The sequence below is a fragment of the Mus musculus genome, chromosome 14, assembly GCF_000001635.26.
Source record: "Mus musculus strain C57BL/6J chromosome 14, GRCm38.p6 C57BL/6J".
Lineage (NCBI taxonomy): Eukaryota > Metazoa > Chordata > Mammalia > Rodentia > Muridae > Mus > Mus musculus.
In genome coordinates, this window is record NC_000080.6 from 14080937 (window position 1) to 14107534 (window position 26598).

Below are 26598 nucleotides of genomic sequence, written 5' to 3' on the forward strand. Positions count from 1 at the left end.
TGGCCTCCTTTTGATTAGCCCGTGGGCATGTCTGGAGGCATTGTCTTGATTGCTGGCTAATGTAGGAGGGCCCAGCTCATCTCACTGTGAGCAGTGCTAATTTGGGGCAGATAAACTTCGCAAACCAAGAGAAGCGAGATCGAAAGTAGCAGTGTTCTTCCTTAGTGGTCTCTCTGTTAGTTCCTGCCTCCAGTTTCCTATCTTGAATTCTTGCATAGGATTCTTTGATGATAGTCTGTAACTTTTAAACCAAACAGACTCTTCTATTTCCTCCCCACATTGTTTTTGGTCATTTTATTCCAGCAACAGAAAGCAAACTAGAACATGTGGATTGCCATAGATAGTCATTGTAATGTCATGGATAGTCATTGTAATGTCATAGATAGTCATTGTAATGTCATGGATAGTCAATGTAATGTCACTGTTACTTCAGTGATGTTTTGACTTGGAAATAGCTGTCAGCTGAGAGTTATGCTACTGGACTTTGAAGCCCATTTGGAAATGATAGGAGCGGGAAAGATTGTCTACAGCAGATGGGCGCTACTGTTGGTTAAGTGGTAGAGATTATGAGGGCTAAGTGTCCAGAAACACTTACATAACTCCAGTTCCAACAGCTCCTCTGGCCTCCACAAGCCACACACACACACATACACACACACACACACACACACACACACACACACACACACAATTAATCTAAAATTAAAAACAAAAACCGAAACCTGGAGTTTATGTGGCTTTTGGTAAGAAGGATGCAAGTTGCATTTAATAGAAGTTTGGAAAACACTGAGGAGTAGTAAGCCCTATCTCATAAACCCAAGTGTTCAGCCCGTGCAAATTTTAACTTACTTAGTCATGGTTAATAGTCGTTGAAGTGTTAGCCTAGTCTATCACAGGCAGCGCCGGCTTGAAAACTAGGCTGCACACATCCTCACACAGTAAAGGGAGCTCACAGAAGTCTGGGTGCTCTGGAAAGGCCTCAACTGCCTCAAACCAGATCCATCATAATCTCGGAGAGAGAAGCAGTAGCATGCAAAGAAGTTGATTGATCCCAGTCATATTTATTACATTATACTTGGGGTTTGTGGTGTGTGCACTTGTGCTCTAGTCCTATGTCTTCCCCCACACTGCCCCCTTGCTGCCTCCATCTCTCCCCATACACCTCATGACATCCATCCTGTTGGCTCTCTCTCCTTCCCTGAAATACATGAGCCATTTCACTGCTCTTTCTTATTTCTTTCTCCTCATTCCTGTAGACTTCTTCCTCCCTCAGAGTCTTCCCTCCCTCCCTCCTTTCCTTCCTCCCTTTCTTCCTCCCCCCTCCGTGTGTGTGTGTGTGTGTGTGTGTGTGTGTGTTTCATATCTACGTTCCACAAATGAGAGGAAAATGTTCCATTTCCTACAAATACCACAATTTTAGTGTTTATGGTTGAGTAACATTAGTCAGTTGATGGACACATATCCTAGCTTTACACCTTGGCTATTGTGCAGAGTTAAAGCATATACATGGATTACAAGTATCTCTGTGGTAGGCCGACTTAGAACCCTTTATGCATACATACACACCTGGACGTGGTTATGGCGGAGTCAGTGGGAAGTTTTTTCAGTGATTTGAGAAACCTCCTTAGTTTGACAGACTCATTACACTCTCAACATGAAGAGTTCCTTTTCTCTCATGTAGTTGTCAGCATTTCCTATTTTTTCATTTTATTTACTTGTTTTGCGTTCAGATCTCCTGTATCCTGGGCTGGCCTTGATCTGCCTCTCCCATGCTAGGATTGCAGGTGTCCCCCCTCACCCATGCCAGGAGGTCTTAGGGATGAAAACTGGAGTTGAGTGCATCCTAGGCATTGAGCTACATTTCTGTTGTTTTCTTGACAGCCATCTGACTGGGGTAAAATTAAACCTTAATAAATTCCAAAAATAAAAGCATAGATGCATTTACTTGATGGCCAGTGATGTCGAGCAACATTTCCAAATATTTGTCTATTAGTCTGCTTCTTGATAGAGAACTATCTGTGCAGTTCTTGGATTCCATTGTTTATTGACCAGTCAGTCAATTGTATTGGTATTTAAGTTTTGGAGTTCTTTATAAGTTCTAGATGTTAATCTTCTCTGATATATGTTTGGCAGTGTTTCCTCCTATTCTCTCTACAGTCTTTTCAAGTTGCTGATTGTCCCAGTGTTGTAAGAAGTATTTATATGGGCTGGAGAGATGGCTCAGTGGTTAAGAGCACTGACTGATCTTCCAGAGGTCCTGAGTTCAAATCCCAGCAAACACATGGTGGCTCGTGGCTCACAACCATCTATAATGACATCTGATGCCCTCTTCTGGTGTGTCTAAAGACAGCTACAGTGTACTTATATAATAAATAAATAAATAAATAAATAAATAAATAAAATTAAATAAATAAATCTTTAAAAAAAGAAGTATTTATATTTTATACAGTCTCATCAACAATTATTGCTGATCTTTCCTTCCTTTTGAAATCCCTGTCAGAAAGTACTTGCAATACTTTATACTTTTTTTTTTTTAGCAGTTTCAGAGTTTAAAGTCTTAAATTAAGGGCATTGATTTGACTTGATTTTTGTGAAAGGTGAACTGCGCGCTCTAGTTTTGTTTGTTTCACACATGTCTGTGGGGTTTGCAAGCAATACTTTCAAAGCTTAGGTGGCTGTGATCATATTTATGTGTCCTCGTTTCTGTCTCATTGGTCGTGCGCTTGTGGCAGTGCCATGTGAGCTTTGTTTTTCCTGTAGCTCTGTTGTGAGCATGGACATCATCAGGGATCAGGTGCCTCCAACATTGCTTTTGGCATTGGATTGCTCTCTGGGATCATTCCCGCTTCTGTACGAATTTCAAGAATTCCAGTGAAGCCCATCACACGTGTTAAAGACGACGTCTCCTTGCCGCTCTACCTACTGAGTCCTCCAGTACAATTCAGTTTCTCCTCTCTGATGAGAGAGGTTGTCCATTGCCTGTGCGCTGTTGGTGTCAGTTATTACTGCAGTGTTGACCGGGTGCTCCCGAGTGGCTTTGACTTGAAATACCAGTTTGTTTCCCTCACATAGTTTTGTTGGAGAGCCAATTCGATTGAGAGCATTTGTTCTCAAATTTTGAAACATGTTGTTAGGGGCAGGAGAGCAGGCTCAGCAGGTAGGTGCTGTTGCTGCTCTTTCAGAGGCCAAGTGTCATCCCACTTCCCAGGTTGGGTAGCTTACAGCCACCTACTGCTCTGCAGGCATCTGCATACACATGGCATGTACACACACATGTACATAAGAACATCTGCTGCTCCCTACTTTCCTGGCTTGGGGAGTTGCTGATGAGAGATGGGCTGTTGTTTGGTGTATTGACTTTGTTGGTATTTCCGGTTGGTACTGTTGTTTCTTTTGTTGTGTGTTTCATTGTAATTTTAAGATCTTGATCACAGTATCTCATGGGAGAATGTATTCTAAGATCATGTCTGTTTAGGCTCTAAATACTATATGCTGGGAAATCAGTGTCTTTCACTAGGTGTGGGAAATCACCTTATTTCATTTAATAAAGTCTTTGTGTCTTTAGTTTCTATTGTAGTTCTTTCTGAACCATAGATTCTTAGGGGTAATCTCTTGTTTATATCCCAGATGTTTTCTGTGTGTGGTTGTCCTAGTTCATGTTTATAAATGTAGCCATTTGCCAGTCATTTCTCTTCTGGTGTTCTTTTCTTGTGTGGTGAAGCTTTCCCCTGTGTTTCTTATTTTTAGTATTTCTATCTTTTTCTTTGAATTACAGTAACCTAATTACCTTTTCTTTTCTGATATTGCTATTTTGCTCATTCATTTTACTGACATTTTCTTGTTTGTTGAGGATATACCAGCCTGGGTTGTGGAGTTATTTCCATACATTATTCATTTGCAGTATCCTCTTAAAGGTCATGTCCCCAGTACACTGTGACATCTAATATTGTGCCCATTTCAATATATTTGTAAGTTCAGTATTGATTGGTTACTGTCCTTTAGGGGAGTTTTGTTAACTTGCTTATACTTCTTGTGTTTTTATACTGTGGACTGCACATTTCTTGATTTAGAAATCCCTCATTCATAGATCTTCATTCCAAGTGGCCTGTTTTTGAGGACATTCTATTCCCAGTAATTATCACAAAGAAAAAACAAAAATCACACTAAATTGGCACAACAGCACTGTGTTGTTTTCGTAGAGTTAATGCTCAGGTCTTCTGGCTTGCCATTGTGTTCAGTCTCACCTGGGTTTGAATGTCATATGGCTGATGTCTCCTTCACCTCTCCCAAGCCTGGGCTTACAGCTTATGTATCACCATGCTCAGCCTAGGGAGACCTTTGACAGCTCTTTGAGTCATTTCAGTGTAGCCAAGGTTAAGAACCCCTGTGCTACTGTCATTTGGAAAAACTTGCCAGAGGAAAAGCTGTACCAATCTTAACAATGTTAACTGAAGACCTGTATTGTGGATAATAGACAGGGCTCCTGGAAATCTTGCCTATCTTGGGCAGCTGGCAAATTTATGACATAGCTTTCCAATAGTTACTGAGGTGTGCTGAAACACTTGAGCATGTGTTCAAGGCATTTTAGAATAACAAGAGACAAGCTAAATTTTGACTGGTCTCTTTGACTTTTTAAAAAAATTAATCAAATAGTTTTATAGTGCTAGGAGCTGACGCCAGAACCTCAAACATAGTACAACTGCATTTTCTTATTTTTAACTTGTGTGTGTGTGTGTCTGTGTGTCTCTTCGTCTTTGTCTGTGACTGCATGTGGTGGTGGGTTGGGGCATTGTGCAGTTAGGACTAGTCTAGTCATTATTAGCACAGGCTTTCAAACTTCTTCATACTCCTGAGTATGAGGACCAAGCAGGAAAACTGAGTTTTGAACAAAACAATCAAGGTACCAAATAGAAGAAAATATTAAACAGAAATTACTTCAGGATACTTTCCTGGCACACAGTTTTATATGATGGGGTTCAGGGTAAGGAAACACTTTCAGGTGGCTATCTATTTGGTTCTTAACTTGATTGTAGCCTCCATGGTGTTGATTTGGAGAATATGGATTTTTTTTTTGTCCGTAGCATTATTTGCTGTGGTGGGAACCCGTCCCTGAAGTCCTGTAGTGATAAAGACTACAGAAGTACTGGCCTTTCAGTGTAAGGTTCTAGAGTCACTGAGAGTTTCTCAACAATGAAAAGAAGATTTGGAAATTAGCTATTCCAATGGTGCTTCTAGCTGTTGACTCTATCATGATTAATGTTTTAAGTGTCCATACGGTTTTCCATAGTGTGATAATGATGGTTTGCAAATCTTGTAAAGCCTTAAAGTGTGATTTTAAATTCTGAGTTCAGTGCTGCTATGTTCTCAAACATCGTTATCAAATGACCAACTCACTTCTTATGGTGGTGTTTTCAGCAGCTCTTGATTTATGTTCGTTTGCATCTGCTCTCAGACCTTATTCTCAGGTAGATAGAGTTGTTCTCAGTTACCCCCTTTGTAGTCTGTACTTTCCCATACATTATTTCCTGGTTTCAAAAGAAGAAGGAAAATTAACAGATCTACCTCTTTGTGGTATTTTTGTCTTGAGCCTTTGGCTTCTTAGTGTGAAGCAGAGTTAAGTCATCTGTAGTGAGCTGAGATTATTTTTTAAAAGGTAGGAGGGGTTTGAAATGACCTGAAAAGTTTAGCAGGTTCTTAGGGAATGCTAAAATGTCCTAGAAATGTTCTTCCTTGGTGTCACAATCTGCCCGGTGGGTCTGTTTCTTAAACAGTTTTTTATTCTGAGAATCAGAGAGTTGTGCTAGAAAGAATGAAGGCATACCAGGCAGTGCCAACTAGCAAAACTGCAAGTGAGTAGATCATTTTCTCGGTGTGAATTGTTCCATCTAAAACAACAGGACATTTTACTCATGTTTAGTGCTTGTTTAATTTCTGAATGGGTTTATATGATAAACCTCCTGATGTTGATAGACACTGGTATCAGAAAGACCAGTTGCTAGATACTGTAACTAAGTTGTCTTTTAGGCCTACATAAGGCTTTCTTCAAGTGGCAGTGGTTTAATCCCAGTACTCAGGAGACAGAAGCAGGGGATCTGTGTTAGTTCGAGGCCAGTCTTGGTTGTAGAGCAAGTTCCAGGACAGCCAAGGCCACACAGAGGAACTGTGTGTCAAAAAACACGACGAAGCAAACAAACAAACAAAATAGAAATGTGCTGGATTTAGAGCATGCTTTTCTTAGCTGTGTGTTTTAACTGAAATGTGTTGGTTAGTTGCAGGGAACAGCCTCAGCTTTCCATTCAAGGATTGCCTGAAACATGTTCTTTTTTGTCTTTGTTTTCTGTTTCAGAAAGAAGACATAGCTCATCTAGCAAGCCTGCCTTGGCTGTTCCTCACACTTCAGTATTTTCCCTCTTACCTTCTCTGTCCAAAAGCAAAGGCAGTGGTGCTGGTGGAAGCAGCCGGCCTCCCAGTGGAGGGGTCCTTTGCGCATCCTCAAGCTCCAAGTTACTCAGATTGCCCAAAGAGAAACTTCCGCTCAGGGGAAACATGAAACCCATGCATCCCGTGCAACAGATTAAAGTCCCCCACGGACGAGTGTAAGTATGGCCATGTGGGTTTGTAGGCTTCCCTTAGTTGTCAGGATGAGTCAGTCCTGTGTGAGAGCATCCAAGAATGCCTGAGTCTTTAGAGAGTTCACTTGAGGAGTTCAAGAACACTGGTAGTGCTTTTCCTTTCCCTACCTCAGGTTGGAAGCTACTTAAGTTATCACTGTTAATAAGGCTAGTAATATTTATTGATCCTTTCCTGTGTGAGTTATTGAAACTGAGCTATATCTGTCTGTGATGCCATGAATTGGCCACAGCATCCCTGTGAGTCTGCATTGTTGTCCCCTTTTTCAAACCATGGGGAAAGGAAGCCTGTGCGCAGGTGCTTTATGAGGTCTTTAAGTCGGAGAGGTCTGGGTTTGAATCCGACTTCTATTGTCTTCCTGGTGGAAGTGAGGCAGGGGTCTAAGGCATCAGGGTTTCTAAGTCACAGCAGTGAGGGGGAAAGACTAGAAGGAGTCTCATTTCCGTGGTTTCTTTGACTAGCTACTGAAGTGGGTCTGGAGCTAGGAGCTTTTTTGAGGTCACGTGGAAGAAGAGCAGTATACTGTGGTTGAAGTTTATCTTGCTTTGTCATGATATCTCGCAACCTGATGGCAAGTAGTGTTTCCTTGGCCTGCTTCCCTTTTTGGGGGAGAATATGCCGTCCATTTTATCCCCAATGTCTCATAACCTTGGTTATCTCAGAAAGCAGTCGGGTACCTGCTACTGCACAAGGACTTTGCTAACTGGGTGAGGTGAGAGGAGTTTGCAGTGACTGGGCTGTTGTAAGGCTGTTCCAGGAATAGCTCTTCAGCGCACTCTGTTCTGGTTGCTGAGCCCCCAGCCCCTGCTCATTGAGAACGAGCACAGGAAACCTGGCTTTCACTATCTGGCTTAGCTGTCTGAAAACCACAGAAACAGCAGGGCAATGTTGAAGTCACTTGGCAGTTTAACAGCTATTAGAGTACAGACTGCACTAGAGTTTGCAAGCACTTATCCAAGGATCCACTGTCGAGTGAAGCCTTAGGGTTTTGCTGACATCACTTTTACTAGGCAATATAACAGTGTCGGTAAGATAATAAGAGAAGTTGCTTTGTTAGTGGCATGGGTCTTCCTGCTTATCAACTGGTTGCCGGTTGCCTCTGTCCTATGCTGGTGTCATAGAAGCCTGTGTTGAGGGATTGGAGTGCCTAAATGGTGACACAGGATGTACTGATTCAAGGCTTACTTGTTGGCAGCAGCAGAGTGGCTTCAGGGGACATTCAGTGCGGTGTTAGGTGTCTGCATTTAAGTTCTCAGAGGGCTTCCGTGACTCATACTCTCCTTGTTTAATAATTTCTTTCATTAACATGATGGCTCTTGTGAGGGATTCTTCTGGAATTCTGTGGCATCATCTTGGTCCCTCTAGATCTCTTCATGCTTTGCTCCTTGTAGAAACTGCATTGACTGTGAGGTCTAAGTTTCAAACAGGATAAAAGAGGTCAGGTTTATACACTGGGTTTTTTGTACAAACTTGGCTCGCTGTTAACTCTGCTAGCTTTTCTTAGTGGTTCAAACAAAATGTCAAAGGCCTTCCCAGAGCCTGTGCATACTCAGGTAGATCGAGGCTCTTCTCCCATCCCTCTGGAGTAACAGGGCTCTCATTTAATGCATTCCCACTTTCCTGCAACAGCATGACGCCCTCTGTGAAGGTAGAAAAGATGCATCCGAAGATGGATGGCACACTACTGAAATCCACAGTGGGGCCAGCCTGTCCTGCTACTATGAGCTCTGCAGTCAAGCCTGGCCTTAACTGTCCCTCAATACCAAAGCCAACCTTGCCTTCACCCGGACAGATTCTGAACGGCAAAGGGCTTCCTGCAATGCCTACTCTGGAAAAGAAATCTGAAGACAGTTCTAATAACAGGAAATTTTTAAATAAGAGATTATCAGGTAACATCACACTTCTTTCTCAAAGTTTCTGTGTACAGAAGGTTGGGTGTATAGATTGGTTTTTTTTTATTAGTTATTTTCTTTATTTACATTTCAAATGTCCTCTTTCCTAGTTTCCCCTCTGAAAATCCCCTATCCCTCCCCCCTCTCCCTGCTCATCAACCCATGCTCTCCTGCTTCCTGAACCTGGCATTCCCCTATACTGGGGCATGGAACCTTTGCAGGACCAAGGGTCTCTCCTCCCATTTATGACCAACTTAAAGCTAGTTGACTTGAGCCATGGGAAGAGGTTCATTCATGGTGGACTTGTCTTGTGGTTTTAAAGAGCACACTTGCTTTTGTGTATACTCACCTTCTGTATGGAAATCTGTTCCTCATGATTTTTCTGAATATAGATACCCTTTCTCAAAATACATAAGCAAATATTGTTCTAGTTATCAGTTCTCTCCAGCGAGAATAATGTTTACTGCAATACACATTGTATTCTGGCTATAATTTGCACATCTTGAGATTCCTCTTATTTAAAAAGTACAGTATGTCCACTGCAATAATGTTTGTATGCTTCTGACAGAAAGAGAGTTTGATCCTGACATCCACTGTGGGGTCATTGATCTGGATACCAAGAAGCCCTGCACCAGGTCTTTGACTTGCAAGGTAGGTGCCTCCTGAAGGCAGAGGTGAAGGCTATACCATACCATTCACACATCTGTCTGACCCATTGTGGAGCCAGTGCTTGTTGGCTCCCCTGGGTTGTGTAAATTACATAACCTGTTTGTGATGAAAAAACTCAATTTTACAAAACATGGTGTGAGTTAGCATAACTTGTACCTGTGAGCGAGGCTTTGCTTTTATTTTTTAATGAATTTATTTTGTTGTGCATGCCTTTGTGTCTGAGCACTACAGCACAACGTTGAGAAACAAGAACATCTTGCAGGAGTCTGATAATTAGTTTTCCAACACCATTTTTAGGTGTCCTTACTGGTTTTTGCTTGTTTCTTTATTTTTTCTTTCTCCTTCTCTTCTGGGTGTGTTTAGCTCATGTGAGGTCAGAGGATAACAGAAGTTGGCCACTTTCTTCATTAGGGTTTCATTGTTGTGAAGAGGCACCATGATCATGGCAACTCTTAAGAAGGAAACATTTAAATGGGGCTGGGCTATAGTCTTACTTCGTTATCATCATAACGGGAAGCATGGCAGTATCTAGGCAGACATGTTGCTAGGGAAGGAGCTGAGAGTCTTCCAATGACCCCGAGGAGGAGCTTGAGCACAGGACCTCAAAGCCCACCCCCACAGTGATGCACTTCCTTCAACAACGCCACGCCTTCTAATGGTGCACTTCTCATGGGCCGAGCAAACTCATAGAGTCTATGGGGCCAAACCTATTCAAACTACCACATTGCCATCATTTGGTCCTGAGTATCAAACTGAGTCATCAGACCTGATGCCCTTTTCCATCAAGCTCTCTGACTGGCCCAAGGGATTTTATTTTAACTTAGATTTCAGTCTTAATTATTGTGAATGCTTGTTGCAGCAATGGGACTTTGAAATGTGGTCTTCCTGCTCAGGTTGCTCTTGGGTTGCTGGGCTCCAGATATCTTCATGAGTGTCGGGATTGCTGGCTACAGCTGCCATTCCCACCACAACAGGACATTCAGAAGTCCTAGAAAATGTTAAACCTTTAAATGTCTAAATTTTCAAAAACTCATAAGCTGTTTTCTCATCAGGAATATATAGCATGGATATTCTGATACTTGCATTCTCTCTTGGGTTGATGGATACCTTTGACCGAGTCCAAATCCATGCTCAGATCTCTCAGAAAAGCTCATGCCTCAGAAACAACTGTTCTTGTCTTTCGTGGAGTACTATTTGAGTAATGCAGGTGTATATTGCTGTTGGGTCTGTCACAGTGTGAGCTGTGATTAAACACAAGTATGAAAGTGTTCCTTACCTACATTCGACATTTACCTCATGTCTGTCCCTCCTGCTTTCATGGCTGTTTGTAACTTAGGTTGCCAAGAAATATGTTAACTTATTTACCTAAGATTTGCTTTAAAATGAGTCATGAAGCAGATGGTGAGGCAGAATTCTCCCTTTCTTTTATATTTGCACTGTGGTTAGACCACCTGACCTTTTCCTAGTATTTCCGAGTGTAGAAATACAGTGTTGTTGACTGTTGGCACTCTGCTGTTCAGCACACATCTGGAACTTAACTCATCTTCTTAACTGAAGTCTTGTGTCTATCAATGTTACTTCCCTGCTCTCTGCATGACCTAAATAACTACTGTTCTGTTCTTGAGTTTTGTGAGTTTGAATGTTTTATATTGCACATGTTGGGGAATCATGAAGTAACTGTATTTCTATGGCTAGTTTCTTTCAGCTTACATTGGAAAAAATTCAGTATCTCATTCTGTTGAAAGGCTGAATAATATCCCACTGTAAACACGTACCACATTTCCTTTACCTACTCATCTGGTATTGGGCTGTTCGCTCATTTCCATATCTTTGTGAATATCACCTTGATGGACATGGGAGTGCTAAGATCCCTCCCTGCAAGGCCTCGATTTCATTTATTTTCATAACTACCCAGACTGCCGGAGAGTATGGAGTACAGAATCCGTAGTTTCATCCTATTCCCTCTGTGCCTTCCTTGCTAGGTGACCTGCTTTTGCATAGCTATATGCCATCTTCCTTTTTCAGAGAGTGTCTGTTATTCTGTGTTAAGGATGCCATTGCTGTTGTTAGTATGGTGCTAAGCTTATTGTTACATTCATTGTGTCTTTAGCCCCTGTTGTCATCAGTTCAGCATGAGACTGGTAGAAAATGCAACCTCCAGTTAGGCCTTGTCTTAGTTAGGGTTTTACTGCTGTGAACAGACACCATGATTAAGGCAACTCTTATAAAGGACAACATTTAGTTGGGGCTGGCTTACAGGTTCAGAAGTTCAGTCCGTTATCATCAAGATGGGAGCATGGCAGCCTCCAGGTAGGCATGGCGCAGGAGGAGCTGGAAGTTCTACATCTTCATCTGAAGGCAGCTAGGAGAAGACTGTCTTCCAGGCAGCCTGGAGTAGGGTCTCAAAGCCCTACAGTGACGTCCTACTCCAACAAGGCCACACCTCCAAACAGTGCTACTCCCTGGGCTAGGCATGCTCCACCTCCACAGACCTGCACTGTGACAGGCACTTTACTGTCTCCCACTGTCTGTATGTTCTCATTTTCGTTTTGGCGGCCCAGTACTGCAAGTTATGTAGGACACAGCATGCCTGAAGACTCTACCTCCATGCCTACAAGTTGATGCCAGACTAATGTGACTCTATGCAGGGGAATTTGTCCTTAAAACTTCTAGGCACAAGCCTTATTTGAAGTACCATAAGATACGGAGTTTAATACAATCAACGCATGTTTTCTAGCCTCATGGACCTTATAGTCTGATACAGAAAACAAAGATTTGGTTACTCACAAGTATAATCACTACTATATAACATATTACTACTGATGGTTTACAGACAGGAAAAGACTTGACTTATAAAGGCCTATTGTATGAAGGTTGGAAGGCCTCACAGCCATAGAAACATAGATTCTGATTTATGTTGGCAGTGAGGGGGTCAGAGGAAATAAGATGCCCAGGCAGGTGAACAGAAGGAGGGGAAGGCAGGTAGTGCATATACTCAAGGAGCAGAGGGCAGCAAGCAGGGGCCACAGAGCGCGTGAGGCTCCTCACGGCCAATGCTCCTCACAGCCAGTGTGCACAGAGCGCGCAAGGCTCCTCACAGCCAATGAACACAGTCATCTTTCTTGGTGCCTAAAGCAACCTCAGCAGAGTTGTGATTGCCATGGGTGGGAGGTGGTCACCACCTTTCTATCTGGAGGATGCTTCAGAGCTCCATGGAAATCCTGTTTACTCTTTAGACAGGGCTGCTACAGCACCGTCTCCTTCTGCATTTGGCTTTACTGTGCTAAGCAACAAAGGATGTTCAAATAGTAGGAGACATTTGTCCATCACCCTAGGGAGACAGATACTACCAGTATTTGTACATTCATTCTTTGTACATTGGTGGGCCATTGTTTTTGTATGCCTTTTAAAATCCTTTATGTTGTATGGGTGTTTTGTTTGGATTTATGTGTGTACACCACACCCTTGGTATCTATAAGAAGGTGTCAAATCTCATGGGACTGGAGTTTCCAGTGGTTTCGAGCTATTATGTGAGCGCTGGGAATAGAGCCAGAGGCCTCTGGAAGAGCAGCCAATGCCACTTACCATCTGAATCACCTCTGCAGCAAAGGTCTTTATGTGCTTTTTGGTTGAAGCTTTACTTAATGTCAAATATTCTTCTAGGATTCTGGTTCAATAGTGAACAAAATAAAGTTCTTCATTTTCATATAAATTCCTTTCTTATAAATATATTACATATTACTAGAAATTGAAATTGAGAAGTAACTTAATGTGTGCCAGAGTAGATCCCAGCAGAGTTCATCTGCAGTCAGTCATCTGAGGTCCTATGAAAGCTGGAGGCATAACTTCCCTGTATGCAACTTGGATGTGTTGCTAGCATGCTGTGTAGAGCCTATTTGTTAAAAGGAATGCAAGGAGTCATGAATACATACAGAGAAACTACCAAGCTTGGAATTCTGTAACCTAAAAGAAAGATGGACCTGTGTAGTCAGAAAGGCCATGGCGCTCCTGGAGTTAATGGAGTCATGTGCTTCTGAGATTGCCATCTTCTGCCGGCTGTTGTGCAGACCCAAGGTTAGCAGTGTCCGCAGTCTGCTGCGGAGAGGAACCGGACTGTGCAGGATGATGTTACTGTGGTTGGACTTGCTAGTCAGTGAGATGGACTTCTGCTCACTCTGTCTGCTGATGGGAATAGCAGTGGGCCTTCCTTCGGTATGTGCTTTCAAAGGCTCCTGGGGTTGCTGGGCTGCACTGCCCTGCCAGAGCTCCTACCTGCCTTGAGTGGCTTTCAGCTTTCTGTAACTTGATTCCAAACTTTCTGACTTCTTCAAGGCATTGCTTTCACATGCAGATACTCATATAGACGTACATGGACATGAATTGAATGTAAAATTAATAACTAAAAATACCAGTGATTATCAAATACATTTGACATAGAGATGTTTTCTTGTAAGATAGGATCAAGAGTTGCCTCATACCAGAATCAACACATGTCTGTGCGCGCGTTTCCTATTTCAGAAATTAGACTGACTAGACAAACAGTGCTGAATATTTTTCAGGTATTTACTGGACTTCTGTCTCTTGTCTATGGTTCTTTTTCTTTCTGCCTTGAGTTCCTTTTCTCTAGTCTTTCCTGGCTTCCCAAGACTGTTTCTACAATACTCTGAGCTCCCATCTCTCTTTACACCTATTTTATTCGAATAGAGAAAAGCAGTTATGTTTAATTTTTGTTCTTAGTTACTAAAAGAATACTTTACCAACATGTGATTTTAAATTAATAATCACAATTTTATTTTATTTATTTTTATTTATTTATTTATTTTGGATTTTCGAGACAGGATTTCTCTGTATAACCCTGGCTGTCTTTGTAGACCAGGATGGTCTCGAACTCAGAAATCCGCCTGCCTCTGCCTCTGCCTCTGCCTTCCGAGTGCTGGGATTAAAGGCCTGTGCTACCACGCCCGGCATAATCACAATTTTTAAATCATCTTATTTTTAAATGAAATTCATTAGAGCCTGAATGAGTAAGTAGCTCTGCTTGAAACTCATTTCTGTGCCCTGTCCAACAACTAGAAAATGTGAGTCCAGAGACAAGATTTCCATTTACTAAAGTGGACATTTTGCAAAGCTCTAGGTTGCTTTTTTAGTGGGGAGATGTTTGGGGATATACAGCACCTTGAACTTAGAGTGAAACTGCTTGGTTTTGTCTGTGTGTGTTGCTCTTTGTAGACACATTCCTTAACCCAGCGGAGAGCTGTTCAGGGTAGAAGAAAACGATTTGATGTGTTATTAGCTGAGCACAAAAACAAAGCCAGGGAGAAGGAGCTGATTCGCCATGACTCTCAGCAAGTGCCACATCCACTCAGGGACCCGCATCCCACCCCTCCCCGGACGCCACAGGAGCCGCAGCTTCCTGCAGAGTCAAAGCCTTTCTTAGCTAGTAAGCCGAAACCTCAGACCCCTAGTCTTCCAAGGTAAGACTGCGACCCTGTGCGATGTGTGCGGATTAAAGCTGCTGAGGAGGAGGTCGTGCTGTCTGTTCTGAGTGCTGCTGCATTGTTCACTCACTCAGGCCTCCAGGCTGCCCAGCTCAGCAAGGAGGAAGTACCCCCATTGACCCTCCTCCAGGCCAGGAGTCTCCACACCCGCCCTTGCCTGCCACTGAGCCAGCTTCTCGGTTATCCAGTGAGGAGGGTGAAGGCGATGACAGAGAAGAGTCTGTTGAGAAACTGGACTGTCACTATTCAGGTCGTCACCCTCAGCCAGCATCGGTGAGCTGTTCATCCCCCTGCATCCACCTACAGTGGCCTCCTCATTGAACCTCTCGCATGGGCAGGGCTCTGACGGGTGCAGAGACCTGGCTGTGGCTGTGCCTCACATTCTTTTTCTTCTTTTCCCCAAAACTGTCGCAGGCACTGCTCTTGCCATGATGTGTAGCTTCTGGCACTTGAGGCGTTTTGGCCCTGCCTTTTCTCTGGCATTTTGTTCCTTTCTTGAACATGAAAGAACCTGGACCTCTGTGCTGGCAGTAGAGGTGACACGAATATACTCTGTGTTCTCTTTCAGTTTTGCACATTTGGGAGCCGGCAGATTGGAAGAGGTTATTATGTGTTTGACTCCAGGTGGAACCGGCTTCGCTGTGCCCTCAACCTCATGGTAGAGAAGCATCTGAATGCACAGCTATGGAAGTAAGTCTTCTGTTGCGGGCATGGGCGGGAGCTGACCTGCCCCAGCAATGGATGTCCTTGACTGCCTCAAGGTGTGTTTTTAAGACTGTATGACATGCTTATCTACATGGGAAACGGCATTGGCTAAGTGTAGAAAGAAAGTAACTATTCTGTAATACACTCATTTACCCTTTCAGTAACTGCGTCTTGTTCTGGGTACAAGAGTTTAGTTGAAAGAACTCCATGTGTACCGACCTCATCGTATGTAGGGAAATAAAAATCTGAAAGAAGAAAGATACTGGAATAAAAAAACAGTTGTCACTGATACCTTCTGGGAGCTAGCTACATGCTAGAGACTACTATTCCCACAAGTCTTTGCTACTTGACTATAATTACCCTTTTCTCCTTGTTATTTTTTAGTCACACAACAGGTTAGCGGTGGAGCCACTAGGTTCTGTTTCCAGTGAGAGCTGAGGTGGACAGACAACAGGCTATTTGAGTCACAGAAAGCTTTTCTGAGCTGAATGGGTCTGGAAGAGCTGTCACTAGGGAGTAAGCAGTATTGACTTTCAGGAGGAGAAACCAGTGTGTACCTAGTCAGAAAAGATGATGACTGAGAGAGAAAAAGTAAGTATATGACAAAACCCAGAACACCAGGAGGTCCTGGCACTCTGGGTGCAGTAGCAGTAACTTGGGTAACATTTTAAGGAGAAGAGTTGGGAGCTTGGAGCAACTTCCCACCTTGGAGGTTTTGGGTTTTGGTATCCTGGAATGGAATGCAGGGTCTTGGGCAGAATAGCTAAGTATTTATCGCTTAGCTGTATCACCCCACCTTTGAAACATCTTGTATAGTACTGTGTATCCCAGTGTTTACTAAATAGATTGTAAGAAATAGAAGGGGATCCTTGGCCACAAAACTTGAATTCATCATTTCCAGTAAGCTCATTTTTATACAACACTTCTCAAACACATTTTGCAACTGTCAAAGCAGGAGATATTTTTGTATACGGAAGATCATTTCTAAAGCTCTTTCGCCCAGGAATGTCTTTTAAAAGAATATTTTGGGAAAGCTTGTGTTCAGTGAGATATTTGATTGCAGGGGACTCTCAAGTCTTTCCCTGTACATCCAAGAACCACCGCTGCCCAGTACCTCTAGAGTGGGCATAGTGAGGCCGTTTGCTTTCATGGTTTGGCTTCCTGATAGTCAGGTACAGATGGTTGGTGCCTTACTGTCTGGTGAAGAAGTTTTATTTCCACGACTGTTGACAGGACCTGGGTCTGTGCACTTGGCAGGTAGGACTCAGGGCAGCAGCATGGGTCTGCTTCCTTCCTTCTGCTTCCCCTGGATGTAGAGACAGCGCTCCTTCTTGCACTGGGACCCTTCCCTGCTCTGATGAGCTCCACAGTCAGTGGAGGAGCGGAAGTGGTTTTGGTTCCTAGTGGCTGTGTGCACAAATGCCGTGAACTTCTGGAAAAGCAGGCTTCCAAGGTTGATTGGGCTGCCTGCTTTGGCATGCTCTGTCAAGGATGACCACCTCCTTATCCACCCCCTGCTCAGTAGCATGAACTCTCTGCCTTATGTGTTTAAGCCACCGTCTTGTCATGAGGCCACAAGTGACCTTGATTTTATGCTTTCCCAGTATCTACCTCTTGGGTGCTGGCATTGCAGGCGCACCATGGCTGGTTTTATGTGGTGCTGTGGGTCAAAACCCAGCCTTATGTATGCTCTGCCCAACTGAGTTACATACATCTCTAGCTCCATGGCCTGTTTTGAGAAATCATCGCAGCAATGGGGAAGATGTGTGTTTCAGTGATGAGCAGATACAACAGTCTTGAGGCAGGCAGATAGGCATATGGATTGGGACACAGCTCTCCCAGGCAGGAGCTCTGTAAGTTGATTTCTAGGCAGCTTGTCCCCACAGACCTTCATATACTGGGTGAGCTTAGCACCTTTCACCCAAACAGGAACTGCCCTATTTAAAGCAGCATTCTTGTCCCGTTACCCTTTAGTTGCTTATTCCAGTAAACGGGTGTCAGTAGAGACAGAAGGTGAACCTAAAACACATCCCCTGTAGCTCCTGGGTACTCTGCGCAATTGTGGAGTTTGACCAATGCTTTTTCTGGAGCATTGCCGTGACTCAAAAGCCATCTCAAGCTCCTGTGACTTCTGTGCACCCTAGCCCTGTATTGGTCTGGGAATGGCCTGGGGTGTCACCGAAAGGTATTTTTACAGTTCAGAATGTCAGTTCCCCTGTCTCCACATAGAGTACTCTGTTATTTTCTTGAATATATTTACTTAGCTTTTTAGAGCCTTTAAAAAGAGAAAGCAGTTATATTGTTTCAAGACGTTCAGATGCTGCCTGTGGAGGAAGAATTTCCCCCCAGGATTTCAGAAGGCCTGGTTTTTAAATCTCAGCCTCACGAGCCACCCAGTGGCTATCGTCAGTTACTGCATCCAGTAAGCAACCTACTCTTGAGTCCCACGATCCACCTAGTGGCCGTAGCCGGAACTGCATTCAGTTAGCAACCTACTCTTGAGAGCTAGCCTGGGTACCTTGTGGAGATACTGATTCTAGGAATTCACATTGTTACAAACCTCTCAAGCAATACTTGTGTGTCTCACAAGGATAGAGCCAGGCTTCTTATCGTGGGATCCACATTGCAGTCTGTTAGAGAGATCTGAAAATTGACTAAGGTCTGTGTACTCTCTTGAAATTTCCTGTATCATAAGGATCATTACTTGGCTCCTGAGATGGCATCGTCAAGCTTTCGAGTGGTTGGGATCATGGCTTGCACCTCTGTCCAGCTGTTACCACCTGAGCTTTAATGCTACTATCAGGCTTTCTAGGTTTTCTTGTTCTTTTAGGCTGTCACATTTTTTAAATTTTTTTTTTTTTTAAACTCAGAGTTAAAATAAAAGGGAGAGCTCCTGTGTTTGACTCTCCAGATAGGTTTCTCATCCCCTACTGAGTACTTTGCCCAGGCGTTATGAACAAAATACTTTGTTATAACACTCAAACAAGTCTGCTTTGGATTTGTCTCCTGTGCAGTGTCCTGGCCGGTAGTCACAATCTGCCTGTTGATGAAGTAACTCGTTCTTGCTTGAATCCTTACAGTGTTTGGATACTAGATTCTAGGCCGTATGGGTAAATGGTACATAAGACGTCTGTTACAACATCTGAAAAGGAGTAGATGATTTACAGTCACATATTAAAAGTCATTTCCAGGTCTACAAAGTCTATCACCAGGGGCCTTAGACAGATGCAAGCAAGGCATGGTGTTCAGTGCAGACTTCTTCACGTGATGAGTTGAGAGTTCTTTCATTGTGGCTTGTGCTTGAGGCTTAAGAAAGAGTGCTTGCTAAGTGTCAGCAGTGGAGGTCTGAAGCTAGGGTTGTAGCGTGTGAACTCTACATAGACAGAGTATGCTTCCACGTTCCCCAGGAAGCATAAAGAACTGGAAGGAGCAATCCATCAGGACTGAGTCTGTGTTTTTAGATTGATTGATCTTGGTGAGAATATGTTTCTCAATACCAAATATAAAGGGGTGCCCATCCAAAACCATTCATGGCAGCTGTGATTATGGGAAGTATGTGTGACCAGCTTTGGTAATTCTCACCCATCATATCTCCTTTTTACAGGAAAATCCCACCAGTGCCCTGTACCACATCACCTGTTTCTGCCCGTGTTCCTCACCGGACAAATTCTGTGCCGACATCACAAGGTGGGATCAGCTACTTAGCAGCAACCACTGTCTCCGCGCCTCCAGTCCTGCTGTCGTCCACCTGCATCTCCCCAAATAGCAAATCGGTACCAGCTCATGGAACGACGCTAAATGCACAGCCTGCTGGTTCTGGGGCGATGGACCCTGTGTGCAGTGTGCAGTCCAGACAAGTGTCGGCTTCATCCTCACCCCCCTCCACGCCCTCGGGCCTCTCTTCCGTCCCCTCTTCCCCTCTGTCCAGAAAACCTCAGAAATGGAAACCTAGCAAGTCTATAAGGCCCAAGGAATCTTCTGCTCTCAGCACTAACTGTCACAATGCCAGTAGCAGTACCAGTGGTGGCTCAGGAAAGAAACGCAAAAACAGTTCCCCACTGTTAGTTCCTTCTTCCTCCTCTTCGTCATCCTCCTCCTCCTCCTCTTCTCATTCCGTGAACTCTTTTAGGAAAAACTGTGTGGCTCACTCTGGGACTCCATACCTGTCAACAGCACCATCTTCCCACAGCATCGGCCTCAACTGTGTGACAAATAAAACACACTCGGTGAGCCTCCGGCATGAGCAGGCAGGGCGGGGTCCCGCTGGTGTGAGCTCTGCAGAGCCCATCAAGAGGATGAGTGTAATGGTGAACAGCAGCGACTCCACTCTCTCTCTCGGCCCATTCATCCACCAGGCTAGTGAACTGCCTGTCAACCCACACTCACACACTCCTCTAGACAAACTCATAGGGAAGAAAAGAAAGTGCTCTCCAGGCTCTAGCACTGTTGGCAACAGTGGCAGCAAACCCACAAAGGTTGCCAAGTTGCCAGCTATGAACAACGTCCACATGAAACACACAGGCAACATCTCAGGGGCACAAGGATTGACGAACAATTCCCTCCTCCATCAGGTAGGAAGTGGACTCTGATCTGGACGTGTTTGTTGCCTCTTTCTTGGGGACTTTGGCCAGTTCTGAAAATTCTGGTTGGGTTGGTTGGTTTGCCTATAATGGATGCCCAGCTTTCGTGGTAATCTTTAACAGAGGAGAGCCCATGTCCGTGTGAAGGGGAATCTCCTCCGAATGTCCAATGCCTTGCAACAGTGTTCCTGAGTAAGCGTCAAGCAGGAAAGGTTATGCAGAGAGGCAATATCCTGATGCTGTTAGAGATGGAGGCAGAGAGCATTGTCTGTCTGCACAGACATTCCAGGCTGAAGTCAAACTGACGTAGTAAGCAACAATGACTTAAGACAACAAAACAAACAAACAAACCAACAAACCAACCTTAGGATGCGTCTCCTCTTGAGCAGTTCCAGGCATTCTGGTTAACTCGCACCCCTTTCTATTTTCAAGAGAGTTAGGGGAGAAGATTAGTGCCGGCGTGGCTGGAGCTTGACGCCTGTTCCGAGTGCATACTTAGAAGACAGTATCGTGCTTCCCATGAGCGGGAGGTGGCTAACTGGGTTCAGAGTAGTCGTGACTTCTTGTGCTGTGTCTTGTCTGTTCCTGGCTTTCCATTGGCTCCTTCTGACTGTCAGTCACACAGTTCTGTGTTCCAGCCTCTTTTGCACCACTTCCAGCTCATCTCTCATCCTGTTATTTCATCCATCAGGATATCTTCTCTCCTTGCTTACGAACAGGAATTGCAGAAGCAGCACCCCAGAGCCCTGACTTAAAAAGTGAGGCTCTCTTTTATGTTATTTTCCCTTTTCCTCATCCTCAGAATTTAACTGCTTAGGGATTTTTCAGAAAATAAGAAGGCACTTCCTATTGTAATTTACTTTTTTTAGTATTTATGTGAATTGATAATGTCAGAATTACTGGGGGAGATAGCTACTTATTTTCAAACTGGCTGCTTGTGTTGGCCTTATTGCAAATATGAACTTTGCTCTTAGTGTGTTTTGTAGTTACTCATAGTTATGATTCATGTAGCAGAAGTACAAACACAGCAAGAAACAATATACTCATCCCTCAGAACTGCCTCTGAGTGTAGTATCCTCCCAGGAGAGGGGGCAGCATTGTACCCCACCTTCATGTAGACCGTTACACTTGTGTTCACCTTACTTCTCCTCACAGGTAACTGATGGGAATGCTGAAGGTTGAGGTGGTCGTTCTAGACAGCAGGGACTAACAGTGCTTAGGGAGGGTGGGCATGGGTATTGTCCCACGGGTATGTAGCAGCTCTTTCCTGTCTTGTCGCCAGTTTAAAGAGAAATTGCAGAGCTGCGCTCACATGTGAATTTTCTCTTTACCACCCCCACCCCCCCATTTTAAAAGTCAGCTACAGCTTACGTACCTGTTGGACAATTTGGGTCATGATCCCAAAGTGTTTTCCTTCTGCCTGTTATGATAGGGTTGGAGCTCGTCTCCAAGAAGACCAGGTGGTCTTTAAATTTAGGTTCTGAAAATCAATCTCAGCTCAAGATTACATTGTAGAAAGATTTCCTCTGTTGAGGATGTTTTTGTTTTTGTTTTTATTATTATACTTCACAAATCCTAGGAACCCTGTGGCTTCCAATCAGAGGACATATGTGAACCTTACAAGCTGTTTTTCAACTTTATCTGTCAGTGGGAGGAATCTTACAGCTGCATACAAATCTCAGAACTCATGACTTAAAAGTACTTTAAAGAATGCTATCCCTAAAACGGCATGATGGCACATGTATTAAATCCCAGCATTCTAGAGACAGAAGCAAGCAGGTCTCTCAGGGCTACACAGAGAGACCCTGTCAGAAAACAAAATAAACACTTTTTGTAGAGAAGTAGAAATCACAAGTTTGCTATCTCTTGTGGAGGATACTTGTGCTTGGATTGGCTAGTCTCTGAACAGAGAAGTGAAGTACAGAGCCCACAACATAGCAGTGTGTAGCCCCTCCCTGGCCTGCAAATCCGTTCTTGCTTGGCTTCTAGATTTTAAATTACCCCGTGGGAAGGCCAGAGTTCTCTCCCTATGCTGTAAGCAGTGCCTTGGGTTTAGACCTCCAGACCTGTGTGTTAGCACATCGAGTTTTCTGAATTAACAGCCTAGAATACCTTCAAGGACACAAGTTTAAAAAATGAAAACAAACAAAAAATTCCACCTTAGATTAGAAGGAAACCGGAGGGCTAGACCTCCACACAGCGGCCTCTTGTTGCCCGTTTGTTTTTGGTTTTGTTTTTGTTTTTTGAAAAACAAAGCTTCAGGCTGGTCCTGTAATGGCTTTCCCCGACCCCAGCAGGTCAGGGAGCTTAGGTACGGGATGATACCCTGGTGTAGAGTCGGGAGCACTGCATCCAGCCACTTACTTATGTATCTCCTCATCCCTCTGTTTTGAAAGCCAAAGGCACGACCCTGACAGCTGACAGTACCACTGGAAGGAATAATCCAGACATTTTTGAAGACAAGCTACGCCTCTGCTCAGCACTCTGGACTCCACGATGCCTTTGAGTCTCTTTTTCTAACTCCTGTGGGCCTTCAGGGTAACCTCTGGCTGTTTGACAAGGATTTCCCGAAGCTGTGTCTGTAGCAGTGAGTACAGGTAAAGAACACTGGATCACCTCAGCCACCGGATTGCTCTCAGTGTTAAAGTGGTCTGGACTGCTTGCTCCCAATCCGTGAGAAGTTTGTGTTTGTATTGTGTTTTGTTTTGTTTTTTCATTTGGAGCATATCATGGAGTCACTCTTGAAGTAGATTGGCTGGGGAGGATCATTTCTGTAGCCTTGCCTTCCTTTTTCTTTGCCATCTGTCAGTCAGGCTCCAGAAGGTAGGCACCTTAACTGGAGACTGAAGGCCTCCAAGGAAAGGGGAGTGAGCTGCATCCTGAGAGCCTCCTAGAGGATACCTGGCTTTAGAGTTTTATAGCGCTGTTGAGGAATAGTACACTGAGATGTTTGTTGGTCAGTGCGTCATGACATAGTAGCCCCGCACCTTTTCAGTTAATTTGGGATGAGAAGCTTATCAAGTTCTTCAGACGTGAGGACTGGCTCGAAGCTGCTGACGCCTGGATATTAAGTTTAAAGGATCTCAGAAGCTTAGTTTTTATGGTACAAAAGCATGTGTGATAGAAAGAGAGAAAGAAAAAGGAAGAATGAAGAAAAGAAAAATGGAAAGAGAGACAAGGAAAGCAGTTGGTGATGAAAAGCCAACTGGGACACTGGATTCAGGGAGGTGAGAAAATTTTCAAGTGAGGCAAAATTTGTAGGATTTCCAAAGAGCCTGACTTGTCTCGCTGCTGTGATTGTGTTGATCAGTGTGTCAGATTGGGTCATTGTCTTACTCGGTCTGCTTTTTGAGATTTGCCTTTTTAAAAGTTATTATCATGTCCTTAAAATTTCCAAGGCATTACTCCCACTTCCTCTTTGACTTAGTGTTTGAAGAAGTAAGTGTGAGTCTGTGCTTCCAGGCCTGCTGCCTGCCGTGTGTCTGTCCCGGCTTCCTGCCAGTCCAGTCGCTGGTTGTTTGAATGCAGGTGGGCTGAGGTGGGGATCCCCGAGAAAGGGTGCGTGCCACGGAGAGAAGCAGCTCGCAGAAGGGGGGGTGTTTACTAGTGCTCACCCTTCTCTGTTGTGACAGTGACAGCCATCTGTCTTCCTTTAGTGAGGCTTAACGCCCTCCTTAAGATTTCTCAGTGCCCCACTCCCAAAGAATGTTTAATGTGTTAACACATTGCTTGAAAAGACGTCTGCCAGTGAACTTGGGCATGATTTAGGGCCGGCCACTGTAACACCTCCTGCTCAGAGGACCGAGTCCTCGGGCTTAGGAAGAGTACAGCAGAGTGGCCTACAGGACAGCCCCCAAGGCTCCTAGCCCTGTCCTGGCCAGTGTCTGGGCATAGCCTTTCTCTACAGTTCTTAGATTACAAACTTGAGATTCAGGGAATTTCAGTCAACAGCAGGTAGAATGAATACATACTTGGTTACCAGCCTAATAATGTGAATTGCTACATTTACTCTTATTATGTAAGAACACAAAGACTTTATGCAGATACTTTAACTGTAAATTAATGGAAATGTTGAATTTTTTAAGGAAGGGAAAACAAAATCTTATTCACTTATTATGCAGTCAGTCAGTGAATGTTTGTTTTAAAGATGATACTAGAGCAGCTCTGAGGAGAGAGCCCAGATGGGCCAGTGTGGAAGTTAGGAGGCTCATCTGGTTGTCTCTCCTAGTGCTGGGCAAGGAGGAGAGGGAATCCAAGCTCACACAGTCATTACTCGATGACAAGTGCAATGGGGTATGGGGAAGATTTATTTTCAGAGCCGGGACTTGATGGTTATAAACAAAGTTGCTTTTAATGATGGAATTTATAGACAGATGTTCCAAAAGATGTGAATAGGAGCCACAATAGGAAGTTTATTCAGAATAAAGTAGATACTTAGGTTAATGAGTGTTATAATTTGATTCCTTAGACTGGGACTTTAATTGAACTTCATTATATCTCCAGGAAACACACAGAGCCTCCGGATTAGGAAAAGCCATTTTTTGGATTTTGCCTGCCACAAACAGACATATTCTAAACAGTGCTACTAAAGTTTAGACTGTTCAAATATTTTATTTTCTCTGACAACTACTTTTTATGATGATGAACAATTAAGACCATTTAAAATATGGGAGTACAAATATTTTTTTGAATTTAATCTTAACTTGCAAAAAACAAATTTGCAGTGCTTGGGTTATTTCTAGACAGACTTCGTTCGGTGTCAATTTAAAACCACCATAATTTTTTATATTCTTTCCAATAGAATTCATAACAGCTTCTGCAGTTTTCTTAAACTACAAAAAATAAAATAAAAAATAAAAAATAAAATAAAAGTGCTGCAATGATGAACAAAGAATTATAAAAAAACCTACTTTTGTATCTTTATTTTGGAATTTCTTGTTCTATTATAAATATGGAAGTATCCCTATTTCAGAAGACATATTTTGTTAAAAATGAATTGTACATATTTAAATAAGTATTTTTGCACAGGTCTTTTTTTCTGATATCCTGTTTTGGTACAATTGAGATCATCTAGTATTTATTTATTAATTAATAAAAATAAATACCTTTTTATAATTTGAAGTGGTTCACTGCCAAGCCAGTAGTTTAGAACCTGCCTCCTTTACAGTTAAGGGATGCCTCTGTTGTGTGGGAGTCGCTGTCCCTTTTAGTGTCTTGGGAGTGGTTTTATACAGATGAAGCGGGCACGGCGTCTCTGCTGCCTGATTTCCAAATAGACTACATGGAGCTAAGTGACACACTGCTTTTCCTTGTTTAGTGAGTGTGTGAGTGTGTGTGTGTGTGTGTGTGTGTGTGTGTGTGTGTGTATGAGAGAGAGGAGAGAGAGAAGGGGGCAGTGAGTGTTCCCACTTGCCCGCTTGCTCTCTGAGCACACCCGTGTTATTAGTATATGATGTGGTTTAAAACTAATGAGGAAACAAACAAAACACACTGAAAGTGCCTGAACCTAGTTTAAGCTCAGACAGACATCTTTAAAGACTTGAATGCTGAGTTGAACTTTTGGAGTTTGCTTTTTCCACCTAAATATTATTTCTTAAAGTTTTAGGGAAGAAGTTAAAAGCCACCAAGACTGGTGATTTTTATAAGGTATTTTAAAATTGAGACCTTTTGGTTCACAGTAATTTAACTGGCAATGGACTACCCAGTGCCACCAAGGGTTATAAACTGTTGTCAGCCAGCAACTGTTTTGTTATTCACAGTTTAAGATAGGATATTTAAAATATTTTGTATTAAAAAATACAAGAAGTACCTCTGAGAACATTGAAAAAATGTTTTAATTTGAAAAACAAAAAAGTAACTTATAAAGGCAGCTGTCTTCCTGTAAGAGTTCTGTTGCCAATGGACTTCTTCATGTCTCCATGCTGTCCTGGGTTGGGGAAGTTAGGCTTTGAAAAGTGATTGTTGAACGTTTTACTGTTTAAGAGAGTAATCATTTTTACATCTTATGTAAGACATTGTACGTTCTTCAGATCACTTAGGTGAGCACTACATACTGTCAGTGAATGCAGGGCCTTGAAAGGAACTTTTTTTTTGAGCTTGTTCATTAAAGCAATCTCCTGTGTTAAAATGTGTGGCTAGTTTGATCCATGTGTACCCATAATCCAGAGCGTCTCAGCTGGACTGTGTGTGGCTGCTGTGTAGAAATGAACAAATGTCAAGCGTAGAAAATGACTTTGGATATTTAAAGGAGAAGAAATATATAGTCTATTTGTTTTATAACAAGTTTCTGTAAATAAAATAATTTATACTATTTATAAGAAAAAGTTGTGTTTTGCTTTATGAGAAATTAGTTTGTTACTAAATGGGCAATAAAATTAGGACTTGTCAATAAATACGGCTGGCTGCATGCGTTTCTGCCTTGTCTAGTACCTTTCCCATCAGCTTTTCATCAGGCACCCTTTGCTTTTCCTTCCCTCTACTAGAGTCTCAGTTCTCTTGAGACCTTACAGTGTTCCCATTCTTGGGCAGAGAGCTCTGCCTTGGCTGAAATCGGTCCCCATGTAAGCAAGACAGTGTTGTATCCTGGCCTGACTCTGTATGTGCAGGAAAGGGAGGAGTTGGTAG

The 26598-nt window shown here is 43.2% G+C and overlaps 1 protein-coding gene across 5 annotated transcripts in view; it reads left to right on the plus strand.

Annotated features, from left to right (window-relative positions):
• Atxn7 (ataxin 7) overlaps positions 1-26380 on the plus strand; it is a 146034-nt gene extending 119654 nt beyond the window's left edge. For 3 of the 5 annotated variants that reach the window (XM_006518017.3, XM_006518015.4, XM_006518018.4), the window contains 9 exons: positions 6347-6596; positions 8260-8519; positions 9091-9173; positions 14421-14665; positions 14764-14962; positions 15258-15379; positions 18999-19965; positions 20666-20732; positions 22371-26380. In XM_006518017.3, the coding sequence (XP_006518080.1) occupies positions 6347-6596; positions 8260-8519; positions 9091-9173; positions 14421-14665; positions 14764-14962; positions 15258-15379; positions 18999-19965; positions 20666-20732; positions 22371-22480 (2303 nt within the window). In that variant the 3' untranslated portion in view covers positions 22481-26380. The remainder of the gene's footprint in view (positions 1-6346; positions 6597-8259; positions 8520-9090; positions 9174-14420; positions 14666-14763; positions 14963-15257; positions 15380-18998; positions 19966-20665; positions 20733-22370) is intronic. The other 2 variants (NM_139227.4, XM_030247817.1) reach the window with 2 other exon arrangements.
• Positions 26381-26598: the final 218 nt, after the last annotated feature.